Source organism: Drosophila elegans, unplaced genomic scaffold, assembly GCF_018152505.1.
Source record: "Drosophila elegans isolate 14027-0461.03 unplaced genomic scaffold, ASM1815250v1 contig_476, whole genome shotgun sequence".
Lineage (NCBI taxonomy): Eukaryota > Metazoa > Arthropoda > Insecta > Diptera > Drosophilidae > Drosophila > Drosophila elegans.
In genome coordinates this window covers 5,611,540-5,626,914 of record NW_024545863.1, presented here as the reverse complement: position 1 = coordinate 5,626,914, position 15,375 = coordinate 5,611,540, and the positions used below count along the sequence as shown (strand labels likewise).

Genomic DNA, 15,375 nt, shown 5'->3' with positions numbered 1-15,375 from the left:
TGCTCTAATTCGTTAAGTTATAAAACTGGCCGCCAAGTTTTCGGAGTCATTTACTTTTATTGCCCAGCGGCGGTCAATGAACCAGAAGTCAGACTACTACCCGAAAAGGACGACACATGCGTGTTAATCTCTAATTTGCTAGACGATCATGGAGATACATATAAATGTGTATAAATATATACACATATAAATATATAAAAACGCATACATATTCAACATCGCAGCGGGTATTTGATAGGAGCTTGTTCCATTCGTATCCTTTTAATTGCCAAAACTCGCCGTGTTTCGAATTTCGGTATCTAAAGTTGTTTTTCCCATTTTAATGGCGCTATTTTCATTAGGCAAATGTATGTTCGTCCGCCTTTTTCCTTTCATTTTATTCCCGAAAAATTCGACTCTTTTATTTTTGTGTGCCGCTCATTAGCATATAAAATGTATGGAACGCGAGGAGCTATCGTTTATTTGAGAGGCAGTGGTTGGGTGCAAGTGTGTTTGTATTCACAATCCACGTTTATTGCATATTCATCATTTTAATTGCTTGTTTTCATACTAAATGACTCGATAAGGCTTTTAGGGTTATTAGGCGAAGATGTCCTGCCGTCTCCACTCTGCGACCAGGTGGGTCTTCTATGTCCGTATATATATATATATGTATATATAGCCAGCAGGCTCTCGGTCAGGTAGAATAATAGGAAATAAAGTTTGGGCCAGGTTACTCTCATTTTAGTAAATTTTATATTTACCGTTTTAAAACGTTCTTGGAACGTATGTTTTGAAAATATAAAATTATGAATGCTTATAAAATCATTTAAAAAAAAATAACAAGTTGATAAAGAGTCAGTACGAAAACGTAATTTGTCATCATTAAGGAGAAGAACATCAGAAGCCAGCAAATGAAATGGAATACTGGAGGAGCGGGCAAAAGGAACAAAAAACAAATTCACGTAGAAAAGTGCAAAGGAGATACACCGGGGGAAAAAGGAAAAGTGCTGGGGTCCGGATATGATTACTTTTCCTTTTGTTCCCCATTGCGGAACTGGGGAAATCAAGAAAGCGTGGCGGAAAGAACAAAGAAATTACTTTGCCAACGAGTGAACGGATATGAATAAAAAAGTGATCAATGCAATGAAAATGATTGTCTGCTCATTGTGGCGCTCCCTTCACAATTGAGCGCACAAAGTGCGAAAAAGATGAAAGTTTGCAAAATGTAACTACACTTTAATGAAAGTTAAAAACAAATAATTTTAAAAACAATGGTTCAATGTGGGCAGAGTCCTTTGTGCCGCTTGCGCATGTCCTGGTCTGGAATTCGGGTGAATTTATTACAAGATCACGTTGATTTTATTTTATAAGCGTACCTGAATTCCTGGTCTAACCCTGGCAGCCACCGCCACCAGATGAGGGACAACGACAAGGTTTGCATCCACATCCACAGGACTTGACGTGTCCACATGAGGAGCACTGGGACTTTCCACATCCGCAATTACCCTGCTCGGGCTCGTCGATGCAACAACTCTGAACCATGGAGATGGTCAGGGCAACCAGGATGATTAGCTTGATATTGAACATTGCGATCGGCCTGGAGGAACTGGATTGCACTCGAAACTGTGGGTCTGGGTAATGATCAACGGGTCTTTATAGGTGCGAAACAGAGAAAACATCTATTTGACCAGTTGATTTTTGGTGCTATTCTTGGCTATCGCTGCTGATCGAGTAAACATATGCACCATATGTGCAATAATATATAATGGCTATATATGATGAGGTGATTCAGGGCAAATGAAACATCCCATTGGAAAAACAAAATGATAAGTATTAATGTTAAATAAAATTGAAATGAATAAAAATATTTCTTAATTTAAGCGATTATAAATGTATTAATATGCAATTCTACACAAGCTTGGTATTTCGAAAACAAAATATAAAATATTATATATGTTTAACCAAGACTTTGTATACTTTTAAGCCAGTAAGATAATACAATTAATGTTGGTAGCAATAAGAGAATAAATTAAATGATTCAACTCAATGATGGAGGTTTTATGGCATTTGGGCACTTTTTGTGTAAAACGCACTGTTGCATTGATTATGGAAACAATGTACAGTCATATCTAAACCCATTACCCCTGATTTTACTGATTTATGAGAAATTAAACAGATAAGCTACTATACCGTCTAATAAATTATAATGCTATTTTCAAGCAATTCTTTAAAATTATTAACATTTTATTTTTATTAAACAGTTATTTTTATTAATTTTTAAAATAATTTTTTTTTTCGTATAATTTAATACAATTTATACAATTTATTTATACTAACACATTTATTTTCTTATATAATATTAAAAGTTTTCCATCTCCCCAGTACATAAATTAAACTTAATTAAATATGAGGATAACAAGCAGTTAACAAATTTTTTTTACTGGTTGCATTCCACTTAGATTGGCCAACAATACGAGTATGTTAAGAATGCTGTGAGTAGAAATAATATATTATTAGAGTATTATTGTGGTATTTTACTTGGATTCGAACTTACGTTTTCTGTTCTCAGAAGAGAATTTTAGCAGGTGACACAGACTGAAAAATCGCTCTGTGGCGATTGTGCCTTGTTTTCGATTGCATCCGCAAGGAGGTGGTATGGGGAACTCAGCAACTACGGGGAATCCCACACAGCACCTGCTTTTAATGAAACTACGGCAAAGTTGCTCGGAAACGGGTACAAGTGCTGGAATATGTTATATCAATCGAAATCGTTTTTTAATGAATTTTATTTACTTACGGGTTTTACCGTCCTTAATGCGTTGATCGTTTTCGTTTTTCATAAGATATTCGTTCTGCAAACAACGGCAGACACCGTCCTGGAGAGCCCATTGGTAATTTCTGTAGTAGATATTGCAATCGTCGGGTGGGATTGTTGTTGTCGTTGACGTTACTATTAGAGGCTCGGGCTCGTGTTCAGGCTCTGGTTCCGTCTCTGGTTCGGCCTCTGGTTCAGGATCAGTTTCGGGTTCAGGCTCAGGTTCCAGTTCAGGCTCTGGGTCAGACTCTGGATCAAACTCTGGTTCAGGCTCTGGATCGGGCTCTGGTTCAGGATCAGGTTCTGACTCAAGTTCCGGGTCTGTTTCAGGCTCAGGGTCAGGGTCTTGCTCTGGTTCCGGTTCAGGTTCGTGGACTACATGGGCATAGGAGAACCTCCAAACAACCAACAACAGCAATAATAATTTAAAATTGAACATTTCTTTAGGGTTACTGAAAGTAAAACTGTTAACAAAAGACAATCATTTCGCTATTTATATTAAATGTACCCCATTGTTTTAGCAGTTGTGGCAAACCAATTGGTTGACTTAGTGCACACAGAGTAAAGATCCCAAAATGTTTGCAGAACGTGCGCTTTAAGCGGCACGAGAATAACCTTGACTGACCGAAATATACAAAAGAATTTTTCCTACTCAATACCTACAGTATAGGTCCTATATATGTTTAAAAAGCTTAATAATTGCAGGCACCTAAAAACAGACTTTTAAAAGTTCAAAATGAAGACTTAAGAAATCTAGAGACAGTGCAACATTTTAGGCGTTTTGAAAACAACATTTTAAGGACAATAATATGTAACATTAAGCTGTATATTTTATTAGCTTAGTAGGCGAGTCAGCAGTATAATAATAGCCATTAATTGCTGTTTAAATGTTTGCTTAATGTGTTGGAAAATTCTGTGGTGCCTTTTAAGGCAACTTAATTTCGCTTACTCTGGCAGCTTTCTTTAATGAATCTGAATAGGTCAGTAACCAGTTAAACTGGCTTTCAAAAAGGCTCATAAAATGTAGCTAAAAAAGGCGACCAAAAGGCATAAATACGTGTTCACCTTTCCGGTTCTGCTGTTGGTAAATAATTACACGCAGTTGTCATTAGCTCATTAGGAGAGTCAAAGGCAAGGCAAAGTGGCGGAAAAGCAGATAAAACAAAGGCAAACAACTCAATTAACCCTTTTCCGCCAAACCCCAAATGGCTGGATTATGATGATGCTGCTATTGTGCTGCTTAGTATATGATAATATAATAAAATAATAAACGAAAAGTGTCGAGAGAGGGGCAAATCCTGACGGATTTCATATGTAATTACTTCAATTAAACCATCTGTGACAATTGCCGCAGCCGAACATGAAATTCAACTTTACTTTTGAAATTCCCAATTGAGTTGAGGCGCATTATCCTGGCAAGCAACCGCATTTATCTCCCTCCCTTTGCCAGGACGACCAGCACAACAACCCCCAGGAGCGCCGCGTATTTTTACCTTTGACTTACCTTTACCTCGGCTGCTCCCCGCTTTTAATGGGGTGACATTTATGGCACTTTATCAACTCAAAAGTCAATAATACCCGCCAAGTATCTTAAATGTGGCTTAAAGCGCGCACACACACACACACACAGACACCCGAAGAAGGAAAGCGTAAGAGGAAATGAAAAGCGGAGCAAAAGAAAATTGCAATGCGATAAAAATAAAATTTTGAAATTTATGCCGCTTATTGTCAATTCCCGGCAACTGTAACTCAAGACTTTCGGGGGAAGCTAATGCTTTTCAGCTTTGTTTAAAGGAAATAAAACGAGGGAGAGTAGCAAAAATACAGTAAGAAAATAGGCATACAAAAAGATTCTTACTTTTAATTAGTTTAAGAACGTCAACATATTCGTTCTTTTTGATGTGTATGTACAACATGAATAAAATTCAATCTGTTTAGATTTGATTTAAGCTATATGTCACTAAAAATTAGGTTCATGAACAATAAATTTAAAATAAAAATAATAAATAAAATACGTTAAGGTTTTAGTTATAAGCTCTATTTGTATTACAACTTCATTATAATTAAATGTATGATAGAATTCGGAAATCGGAAATATTAAAGAATTGATTAACAATGGGTTTTCTTAAATCGAATATTGAAAATGAAATGTAATAACATTAACATATTTAAGATGAATGATTATAGTCCATACATTTATTTCTCCCTGTACAGTATATCTCTATAGAGCGGTTCTGACGATAGTCCCCAAGTTTGTTATGACAACTGAGAGACATTTGAATCGAGAACTTCGAGGGGGGAATTCTAGCAGGGCATTAGTCGAATGGATCCCCCAGGATTAGCCAATGAGAGTGGATTTTCCCCGCCGAAATTACCCGCTTTTCGACGACTTTCCGTATTGTCTTTAGACTGCTGACAGCTTGTGGCCTAGGGAATTTCCGCGCTGAGAAAAGTTTTGCGTAATTAGGAGTATAATTTGCGAGGCAAGTCGGCTTTTTGCCGCTGACAACTTGATTACGTTTCAACAACATTGTAAAAGTTAATTGCCAGCGCAGCCTTAAAGCCTGATGAGCATTTATCACCCCGCCGAGCAGCCATCAGCCATGGTCCTACCAAAACCTGACACACTCCTCGCGTGTTATTATGCAAAGCCCGGGCGAACCAAAAAGACACGGAAAAAGTGAGGCATTCATTAGGCCCGACACGGTGGTGCTGTGCTGTGGTGTGGTGCGGTGCGGTGCTGCTGGTGGAGCGTCTTGTTACCACATTTTTCAATTATAGCACATTTCCTGCCCTCGGCTCACGTGTGTTTGGGTTTGGCATAGGGGAAAGAGCCCCCCTGATGAAGAGTTATTGCATTTTAATTTGCCAGCCGCTGCGAAATGTGCCAAAAAACCACATTGTTTGTTGTTGTAAATGCGCAGGTGGTTCGGCAATCTCCTATCCGCGTTTCTTATCGCGGCATTGCGAGAAAATACAAAGCGACGAATTCCTGCTCTAATGAAGTCAGCGGTTCAGAGGTCAACGTCGATGCAGCTAATTAGCTGCCGTTTCATTAAAATAAGTGCCCAACTAAAAAATACAAGAGCGTAATGTACACAGAGAAAAATGCAACAAAATATTGTTGTGATAGTCTAGATCGAAAATCATCATTTAAAGCATCTTGTAAATTATGAAATTTAAGTACAACCTATTATTAAAATAATTTAAAGTACACATTTTTGATACATTATTGTATTTTTAAAGTCTGTCCTAAAATGTATCATTTTATCATATCTTATTCAAATATTATAGTTCAAATATTATAGTTAGATTATATTTTTTTTCCGTGCAGTGCAGAAGCGCTCGTTGGAAAGGTCATTTAGAGTGGCCAACAAAAATGTATTGTTAAAAGCCGCTAATGAATTATTTACTGCCCATTTGGCCGTCCTCTACGCCGAACTCCTGACAGGTAAGGGCAAAAATGGGGGTTTCAGAAGTCCACGCATAACTCAACCAGTTCACACCCTAAATTAACTACCTGCGTGTTGGTCGAATATTGCGTGTGGCTTTGCGGCGGAAGGAATTGCTTAAACGGAATTATGTTTATTAAGCATTTAAAAAGAAGCGTGACCCCCAAAAAGGAAGGAGCGTGGGCGATGGAAAAATGCCAACAAATATCAGCACATTTCAATTACCATTCCCCCAGATCCCAGTGCAAATCTGTCGATTGTAATCCCTCGCATCCATCAATCAAGTGCATATGAATAACATTTTTAATCACTCCGAATTACGCAGCAGAGCGCACATGATGAATTGCATATTACCAACCACATCCGGAGGGGCAGTCGTATACGAGTACCTATAGTATGCAGTGTTGTGGGAGTACAAACGCATTCACTTGACAATCACTTTTGTTTTATTGCGATTTGCCAGCCCAGACACCAACAACAACGGCAGGCAAAGCGAGCAATTTCCACTTGGGATAACTTGTGAGCAATTGCAATTGCTGCCGGAGCCTGGCTATATGGATTCCCGTATACGGGCGTTTGCGGGCATATCCAAAGACAATGAGCTGTGCCAACCAAATTGTTGTGGTGCAGAAATGCGGCATATGTGCCTGGCAGAGGCAATCGACGCTCAACTACGTTGCAGCACTAGACTCTAGACTCTCGACTCTCGACTCCATCAACAACTGAACGATTTACCAAGAAAATGAAAATTTATTGTCAGTAAATGAAAGAAAGCTCTCATTCTCCCCCAGTTCGGTTCGTTTCAGTTGAGCCCAGTTGTTAGTGTTTGTTGGCAATCAAGGTGCTTCTTTGTTGGCCAAAGGCCCACTATTCGCAGTGCGTCTTCTGGCCCGGCTCAGAAGCAAAAAGTGCAACAATTGCAGTTGTCTATCACCCACTTTCATTGTTTCTCGAATAGCTCTCCAATTGCGGCGCAAAGGGTTTGTGAACCACTTGCACTCGCACAAAAAATTCTAATCAGGCTTTCCGTCTCATTCAAAAACCTTTTTTTCTAAGATTAGTCCATAAATGGCTTGCTATTAAAAATTATAAAAATGTATATGGTTCGGATCACAATTACTTTAACACAAATGCTTTCCGGTTCAAATAAATTATTTGTACATTTAAGTGATATAGGTAATTATTTAAAATGGTTTTTATTGATTGTGTGCTTTGAATCTATTTTTATTATTTGTATTCTCTAAAAATTACTATATCTGAAAATCTATATATATATATATATATATATATATATATATATATATAAATTAAAAAAAGGTTTTATAATGTTGAGGGACGGAAATAATTTGTATGGACAATCCAAGTTGAAATCCCATAATATCCAACTGATTCAGCATATGGCTTAGCACCAGTAGGCTCGGCTAATGGAGATGTTGGCCAGAAATGATAATGGGCAAAACATTTAATGCACGTTATTGCCAAACGAAAATAGCAATTTGAAGCTACGCTCCGCCAGGATTTGGCCAAGCCCTTCGTATCAGGCTAATGCAGTGAAATATTTATTGAAATTGTGTGTTCCCCGGGGGCCAATGCGGCATTGTCTGCCATTAGTCGGGGATCGGGGATGCCAGCATGGTCTTTATCTCGAATCCAGTGAAGGGGATTGGATACTGTGAGGGGGGCTATCTTGGCCGAGGGTTGGAACTCGTGGGAGGTGCTATTTACGAGTCTCTGCTTGGCACTTTCGGCATTATTGCCTAGCCAAATGTTTTTGCCCCGATCCATAAATATCCCAGATCCGAGAGTAGGGCGAAAACTTTTCGCACGCCACTCACTTCCTTATAAATTACGCACATTAGTGCAATTAACAGCAAACAGAGCGGCCCGAAAAGGTCTCGATTATTCACCTGAAAGAGGCCGCGAACTCTTGAACTTCAGGGCTCTCAAACTCTCTCACGGCGGCTGCACTGGAAAAAATAAATACACCCTTGAAATAAAATTAAATCCTTAATTAAAATTAAATTAAATAGAAAATGTAATAGATGTATTTATAGAAAATGTAAGTATTACTACAATTCATTTAATTTCACAAATGTTTAAAAATATTTATTTTTAAGGGTGTGTTGTATTTCAATTAAATGTTGTGTATTCCAGTGCAGTTTTTATTTCGAGTGTGCTTCACTTGAGTGGCACTTGAACCGGCGAAAAGCATATTTACCCTCTTGTTGCAGCCAAATCTGGGTAAATATTTGTAGCAATTATGCAAGCGGAAGTCGATACGGATATGGATACTTGTGGCTATATCCCCGAACCCCTTGATATTTTTTTTCCCAGCCCAGCACGTGCCGCAAATGCATGACAACATAATTATCGCACGCTCGTGGGCGCGTGTATGAAAACGGAGGGGCGGGGCCGGTTGGATATTTTCCACTTGAGTTTTTCCGCTCTGCAACTCTCGGCAGCCCTACAAATTCTGGATTGTTTCAATATAATAAGTGGGCGTGTCGGCAAAGCCCGATGACAGCAAACAACATCGGTAATGGCAACAACATCGCCACGCGTCGGACGCGTCAAAAAGCCGTTGATTATATGGCAGACTTGCTGGCTCCTAATGGCTATATTTTGCCCTTGTCTGGTTTTAAGCTCTTAATGGCCACTTGATGGTTAAGGTAACCCACTTACAGGGGGTAATGGGAATGCTTTCTGCCTTGGCACATCCTATCGAAGACAGACTGTCCGATTGGATTAGCACACTGTTCGTAATGAGTGCAAATGTAAAGGGAGAACTCGTTGGTGTTGAAAAAATTCGGCGGATCAGTTTCTAAATGTGTTCGTTAATTAAAATAGACAAGAAACTAAAACTCATCAAACGAAATAGGTAACCAAAAACTGCAGCAAAAGACAAAGCGTGAAAAGCATGACATCCGGAAAATGTCATTAAAATTGCATGTCAATGGGCCCGTGTATCATTGAACCTTTGTCCTGCACAGAGAAAACAGACCCAACAAAATGTAGAAAAAGAAAGTTAGAACGAACCATTTTGATGCGCATTTTCATTTATTATGAAAACAAATGAGTTTCAACACGGATCAATATAATGTTTAACAAATAATTTAACATTGAGCGAACAACAAAACTATTCAAAAACAAAATAAGTAAAGTAAAACACAATAATGTAATCCAATTTAATGTTTTATTTAACAATGATATATCTACTTCAGTCTGTTTTCTACTTACCTTATTCTTCTGTGTGTACTGGGCTCGAACTGTTGGCATAGAAATGGCTAAAAAGCCGTGCGATGCAAATTATTATTGGTTCGTCAAGCTTACAAAAAATATTTCAAATTTTGAGAACGTCCAACCAGATCTCTTCGTGGACAGGGGCAAAAAAAAGGGGCGAATGTGGTACCAAAATACTATGGAAAAAATGTTTTTATCTGGCTGGGCATGTCAACGAACCGGCAGCCAAATGAATATGGAATGCTCTGTGTGAGTGGCAGATTTCCTAAATAATTTGTGGGCGCTCTCGGTTGGCTAGATTCGGGTGGCATGGAGGATGGACGGGGATGGGGATGGGGATGGGCTTCATCCGTACCTGGAGCTTCTTTATCTTCTTGTAACGTGTATCCATTTCGAGTCTATCAAAAAAGCATTCACCTGGCGTCTGTCCCCAGAACCACACCCATCGCCCCTTGATCCGGCAACTACATAAATCAAATCCATTTCCCGAGCACCAGTTTTGGCCAATTCTTTTGCCTTGGCCGCCGGCACGTATTACGGCATTTGTTGGCCGTTTTTCCGTCTCTCAACCTGCACTCCGATTTCCTTTTCCGTTTTTTTTTTTTAGGGCAAGCTGTCAGCGAAAATGCTGAAAAATGGCAAAATACCATTGATGGAAGCAAGCTGCTTGCTCGTTCAGCAGAAAAAGGCACCGAAAATGAAACCCAACCGTGACGCATTGCAGTGCGCCACCAAAATCTAAGCACAGGCCGCTGGAAAAAAACACAAATCAGGCACGAGTTATTCCGGCTAAAAAAAGGGGAGGCATATTAAGCAACTGGTCGGGGCGTGTCATTCCACAATATGCCAAAGTGAAAAGCTGTGTTAGCGTGTTTTTCCGCCTCTCGCATCTTTTTCTGGGTGCCTTCTGCTGATTAATTGAGGAATGTGCCTCCCAGCTAGATGACAGTCAAAAGCCAGCTGCCCACGAAAATCCATTGAAGCCATTCGAAAAATGTGGAAAAAACGGAAAAACTACGTGCAAACTTTATGCTAATTAAAACTAATACACGGGGCGTATTCGTAATTTTTGTGGTTGAGTCAGCAATAACATTTCCCTCTGAAATGACTAGAAGATCCTTTATTTTAAAAAACGGAGGAGTTGAATGCAATATACGAAGTTGAAAAACATGATGAGATTTATTTAACATTTGTTAAAAAAAAAAGTGTTAAAGGAGCTAAAGTGTATTGTATGTATAAGTGACAGAGCTAAGTTGATTAAGTGGGTAACTGTTTGGATTATTACAAATTTAAAATGGAAAGGCCTTAACGAGATATCTATGAAGGAAATATTTTTAACATTTTTATAACAGGTAACAAAACAATGTTTAAGAAACGAAAGTAGTAATTCATTTTCTTTAATTATTTGATTAAAATTTATTTATTAATAAATTCCTTTAACTCATTGTCTGCCCAAAATGGCCATATATTTGTTTAAACCTTTGGATAGTGTAGGTATAACAACCATAAAACAATTGCCTTGGCCGCAGTCACATGGAGTTCCTGGAAAAATGAATTACCAAAGCGCAGGACAAGAAAATGGCAACAGTAGTCGAGCCAAAGGCTATGGAGGCTGTTCTTTCCCTGTGTTTTCCCCATTTTTTCCATTTTTACTTTCTGTACCGGCTTTTTGCGGGGCTTGTTGTTCGGCATTATGCGGCAACTGCATTGTTTATAGAGACAGCCTCCGGGCTACCTGCCCGACTTTGTGCATTTTTTAATGGATTTCAGTGCAAACAAAAAGCCAGAACATGGCGCATTGAAGTGAAGAATTCGCACTCGCGGTCTTAAACGCATGCGGGAGTCGCCGGCGAAGTGGGTGGGCGTTGGCGGCTGTCAAGGCTGTTATTTGTTGGGCGAAACGTTGTTAGCAGGCAGGACTTCCGCCCCCCACATCAGCGCCTGTTGTCAATTTGGCCAAAGTGGTTTTTCAGTTGCTTTAGCGTGAAAAAAGGCGAACAATTGAGGACTGCGGGGCGGCTGTCTTCGGGGAAGAATGGATGGCGTTGGATGGCTCTGATGGCTCTGCAGATCCTTTGACAAATTGCACTTGTGCGGCATTTTAATCACTTAGGCCAGAACGCCTACATTGGCCCTATCTAGGCGTCTCATTCTATTTACTTAATGACAGCGAAAAGTGGCAACCGACGACGCCTTGAGATTGCCACACGCCTCAGCGCCAAGCAGCAAGTGCTCCTCGCATTTGTCATTTCCACCTGCACTCCTGCACTATCCAAAACACACTCAAAGAAATTCTATAAAAAAAGGTGGTTCGATTTGGATCCGCCTTTTTCAAGCTAGTAATATTAAAACGTTTATTGCTTTGGAGTTTTTAATACAAAAGTTCTTTTTATACTTCGCACTACACACTACACTATAAAATGGAATCAAATCGCATACTAAACATATGCAAAGAAATTATATAAAATAGGGAGGTTCAATTGAGATCTTGCTATTTCTAGCTAGTTTAATTAAATTAAATTAAAACTTACTATTTTACACATTTTGCTAGAGGAAACAAAGTTTCCATGCGCAGCAAATGGAATGATTTAGAAAAAAAGGACTTTAAAAAGTACATAATACCACATTTTATTAATAGTTCATTTTATCTTTTGTTTATTGAAAGAACTTCTTTCCCAATCAAGAAAGATTTTCAACTTTTAAGAATTAAAATGGATGATATATTTTTGGTAGCAAATGTAAAATAAAGATTCAAATAGATACAAATAATTTGGTATGAAATTTCATATATTTACCTTTACAAAGAATGTAGATATTTTAGTTCTTTAACACAAAATTTTATGTTGCTAAATAAAAAAAAACTAACTAACTAACTAATGGAGGAGATAACTGAAAAGTTTAAATTGGTCTCGAATATTATTAAGAATTCCGGCATTATTTTTCGCCGTGTTATTCTTAATCCTGCATCGCTGGCCTTGCTGCCATTGAAGATACTCGTAGTTTCATTAGACTAAAACGCCCGGTGCGTGCGAGAGTGTGAGTGTGCCGAGCTTTTGTTTAACGGATTTGCCTTTTCACTGAAATTTGCATTTGCCAGTGCCATTGAAGCGCGAACAATTGAACGGCTACGGCCCGAAAAATGTATGTCCTGGCCCAGCTGTTCCCTTTTTGCTCTCGTGCCATTGTCCCTTTGTCTAAGCCGTGCGCCAAAAGGCGCGCAAATATCTTTTGATTTCTTTGCCCATTCAACAAAAAAAAAAAGACGCACACTTTTGATAGCTTTCATTTATGATTATGCGGGGGCGTAGACTGGGGACTGGGCGTGGCACTGACTGTCATCAATCAAAAAGTGCGCAAAATCAAAATGTATTGGTATGGGTTGCGGATTCCCAGTCAGGCAGCAAATCCAAAATCAAATCCTTTGACAGACTTCGATATGGATGAGGGATAGCTGCTAGGAACTGAATGTAGAAACCAAGATACAACATGTTTTTAACTCTTTTTGATTTTTTTTTTCAAAAATATCTGCCCATTTTTGATTGGTTTTTGCAGAAAATAACTATTACTAAGTCGCAGGCGATAATTCAAATAAATTTAGATAAACTTTAATTTGAAAAAAAAAATTATGCTGTTAGTCTTAAATTATTATTATATAAACGCTAGACAATTAATATGGACTAAAGAGGAAACCAAATTAATTAAATAAGAATACAATTTATCATATTTCAAATGCCTTTAACTTATAATTTGAATTTTTCTGAAACTTTAAAGTGTTACTTTACGACCGCCCTATGTCTATCTAATTAAAAATATTCATCTAAATGCATTGAATGGCTGTGGAAATTAATCATTCAAAGTCCCTCATTGACAAATACAAGTTAATTACTCTCCAATTTAGAAAGCAAAGCAGGAAGTGTCTCGGATTTATCATAGAGCAATTTAATTGAAAGCAACCCACCCAGTCGAAACTGAATAAGCTATAGCTATAGAAGCAGTGCACTTTAAAATTAAATTTATTGCCGGTGCAACTGCAGGGGTTGAGGAGTCGAGAGACATTGGCAACCGCAGGAATTATACCAATTTTACACGTTATAGCGACATAAGTCAGTCGGCGGATGTGGCAACATATGTCGCTAACTGCCGATTGGGGTGGACCAACACATGGATACGCCGCACCCAATCTCCAACCACCAACAGACCGCCCACGCAATCAAATAATTCTGAATCATTACGTTTTTTACGAAGGGGTGGCTGCCGGGTTCTATTGAGACATTAAGCTCAACTGGATGTTCATTATAATTCCCTCTGAGCATACTCAGGAAACTACACTAGAAAAAATATATATTTTGACTTTTTATTTTATTTCCGATTTTTGTATTTTTAGATTCGGAAAACTATGATATTCATGGGCATATAATGTTCATATTTATGATACCTATAATAAATGAATTTTATTAGTTTAATAAACAAGCTATTTTTTAATATTCTTTTTAAAGAATATTTTTAAGCCATTCTTACTGCGAGAACAACTCTTGGCAAGCCCTAGTAAAATAACATAAATTTAGTTATTTAATTGCGTTTCTTTTATTTTATATGGCTTTACATTGCATTTTTTTCTTTGAGCTAGTTTTGTTTTCTGTGTAATAGCCTCTTGGCTGGCCGCTTCACGTAAGTCCCATTTCCCCAAGGCCACCTGCCCCCGCACCACCCACTGCTCCATTATTAAATGCACTTTTAATCTTGGCTGCCCCGTCCCTTGATCCTCTACCGGCCGATGTTCGCTTTCAATGATTTTTCCATTTTGCACCCTCAAATGGCGAACGATTATCACCCTTAAATGGTACTTTACACACACAAAGAATGCCAGGCATTGAATAGAATTGAACCGGTGCCCGCCGCCCCTTCCCCCGGAGTCCAAAATCAGTTGAACTGCTTGGCAGGACTCGGAACCGGAGAGATTGGTCCTGTGGTCCTGCAGTGGAAACATAGTAGTTGAGGGGACCGACTTCGGGGTGTGTGTGTGTGTGTGTGTGTGTGCGAGTGTGCTTTTATAGTCCTGCTGATATCATACGAAAACATTGGTTTGGGACCTCAAGTCGAGTGTGTATATCCCCGGGATTAGTATGCGATGTTTGTTTAACTTTTCACCGTGATTTCCCATTCCGGTCTGTGGAGCGGTGATGAGCTGGTCAGGCAATAAGCGAGGAATTAGAGAAACGGGTGCGGGAAATGGCTTAATGTAATGAAAATGTAGAGCTGTTCTTAGATTTCAGATGAATGTACACCTGGTGAACCAAGCAGTTTTAATACATTTATTTTTAATCTTTTTCGAACTTTAAAAGTCAATTGGAAACTCCTAACAGTAATAAAAAATAGCAACATGTTTAAATAGTATTTTTCTATTTAAACTTCACTAATAAAATGTACATAAGTCTTTAAAAGATATACCCTTAAAAAATCTTAAGATATTAATATATTTTTTATTTAAACCGGTTTGAGAACATATACAGATATTATATATTTTGTTAACTTTATTTAACATATGAGATATGATAGCCTTTTTACAATTTCGATCAATATTTTAGTTTTAATCTGTCTTTTAAGGAACCTGTCTCTGTCATCTTGTATTGGTCCTGATATGAGAAACTTTTGTCAAGCCATTAAACGGCAAATTACTCACTCGTTGTCTGGTGTCGATTAAATGAACTCAACCCAATCAGGCAACCCCGAACAATGCCTGCCATCCTCTGTGAATCATGAACTCTCGACTTACTATAAATCGCATCCCTGCCGAGCGGCAGTCACAATTACACGCCGCAGACCCTAAAAACAAGTTGGCATAGAAAAATCCTGCCTGATGGCCATACATAGATGAATGGGTGGCTG

The 15,375-nt window shown here is 38.5% G+C and overlaps 2 protein-coding genes across 2 annotated transcripts; both read right to left on the bottom strand.

Moving 5' to 3' along the window:
• Positions 1-1,197: 1,197 nt before the first annotated feature.
• On the bottom strand, positions 1,198-1,618 carry LOC108140365 (chorion class high-cysteine HCB protein 13). Its single transcript, XM_041709289.1, has 2 exons — positions 1,359-1,618; positions 1,198-1,302 (listed from the first exon to the last, which is right to left on the bottom strand). The coding sequence occupies exon 1, from the start codon at positions 1,567-1,569 to the stop codon at positions 1,372-1,374; it is 198 nt and encodes a 65-aa protein (XP_041565223.1). The 5' UTR covers positions 1,570-1,618; the 3' UTR covers positions 1,198-1,302; positions 1,359-1,371.
• A 732-nt stretch (positions 1,619-2,350) lies between these two features.
• Positions 2,351-3,249, bottom strand: LOC108140366 (salivary glue protein Sgs-5-like). Its single transcript, XM_017263060.2, has 3 exons — positions 2,780-3,249; positions 2,537-2,725; positions 2,351-2,472 (listed from the first exon to the last, which is right to left on the bottom strand). Exons 1-3 carry the CDS (start codon positions 3,234-3,236, stop codon positions 2,438-2,440), a joined length of 681 nt encoding a protein of 226 aa, XP_017118549.2. The 5' UTR covers positions 3,237-3,249; the 3' UTR covers positions 2,351-2,437.
• Between the last annotated feature and the right edge of the window lie 12,126 nt (positions 3,250-15,375).

Coding starts and splice junctions, on each gene's coding strand:
- LOC108140365 (XM_041709289.1), bottom strand. CDS start 1,569: ATGTTCAATATCAAGCTAATCATCCTGGTTGCCCTGACCATCTCCATG.
- LOC108140366 (XM_017263060.2), bottom strand. CDS start 3,236: ATGTTCAATTTTAAATTATTATTGCTGTTGTTGGTTGTTTGGAGGTTC. Junction 2,726..2,779: donor CATTAAGGACGGTAAAACCC/GTAAGTAAATAA, acceptor AACATATTCCAG/CACTTGTACCCGTTTCCGAG. Junction 2,473..2,536: donor CTCTTCTGAGAACAGAAAAC/GTAAGTTCGAAT, acceptor TTCTACTCACAG/CATTCTTAACATACTCGTAT.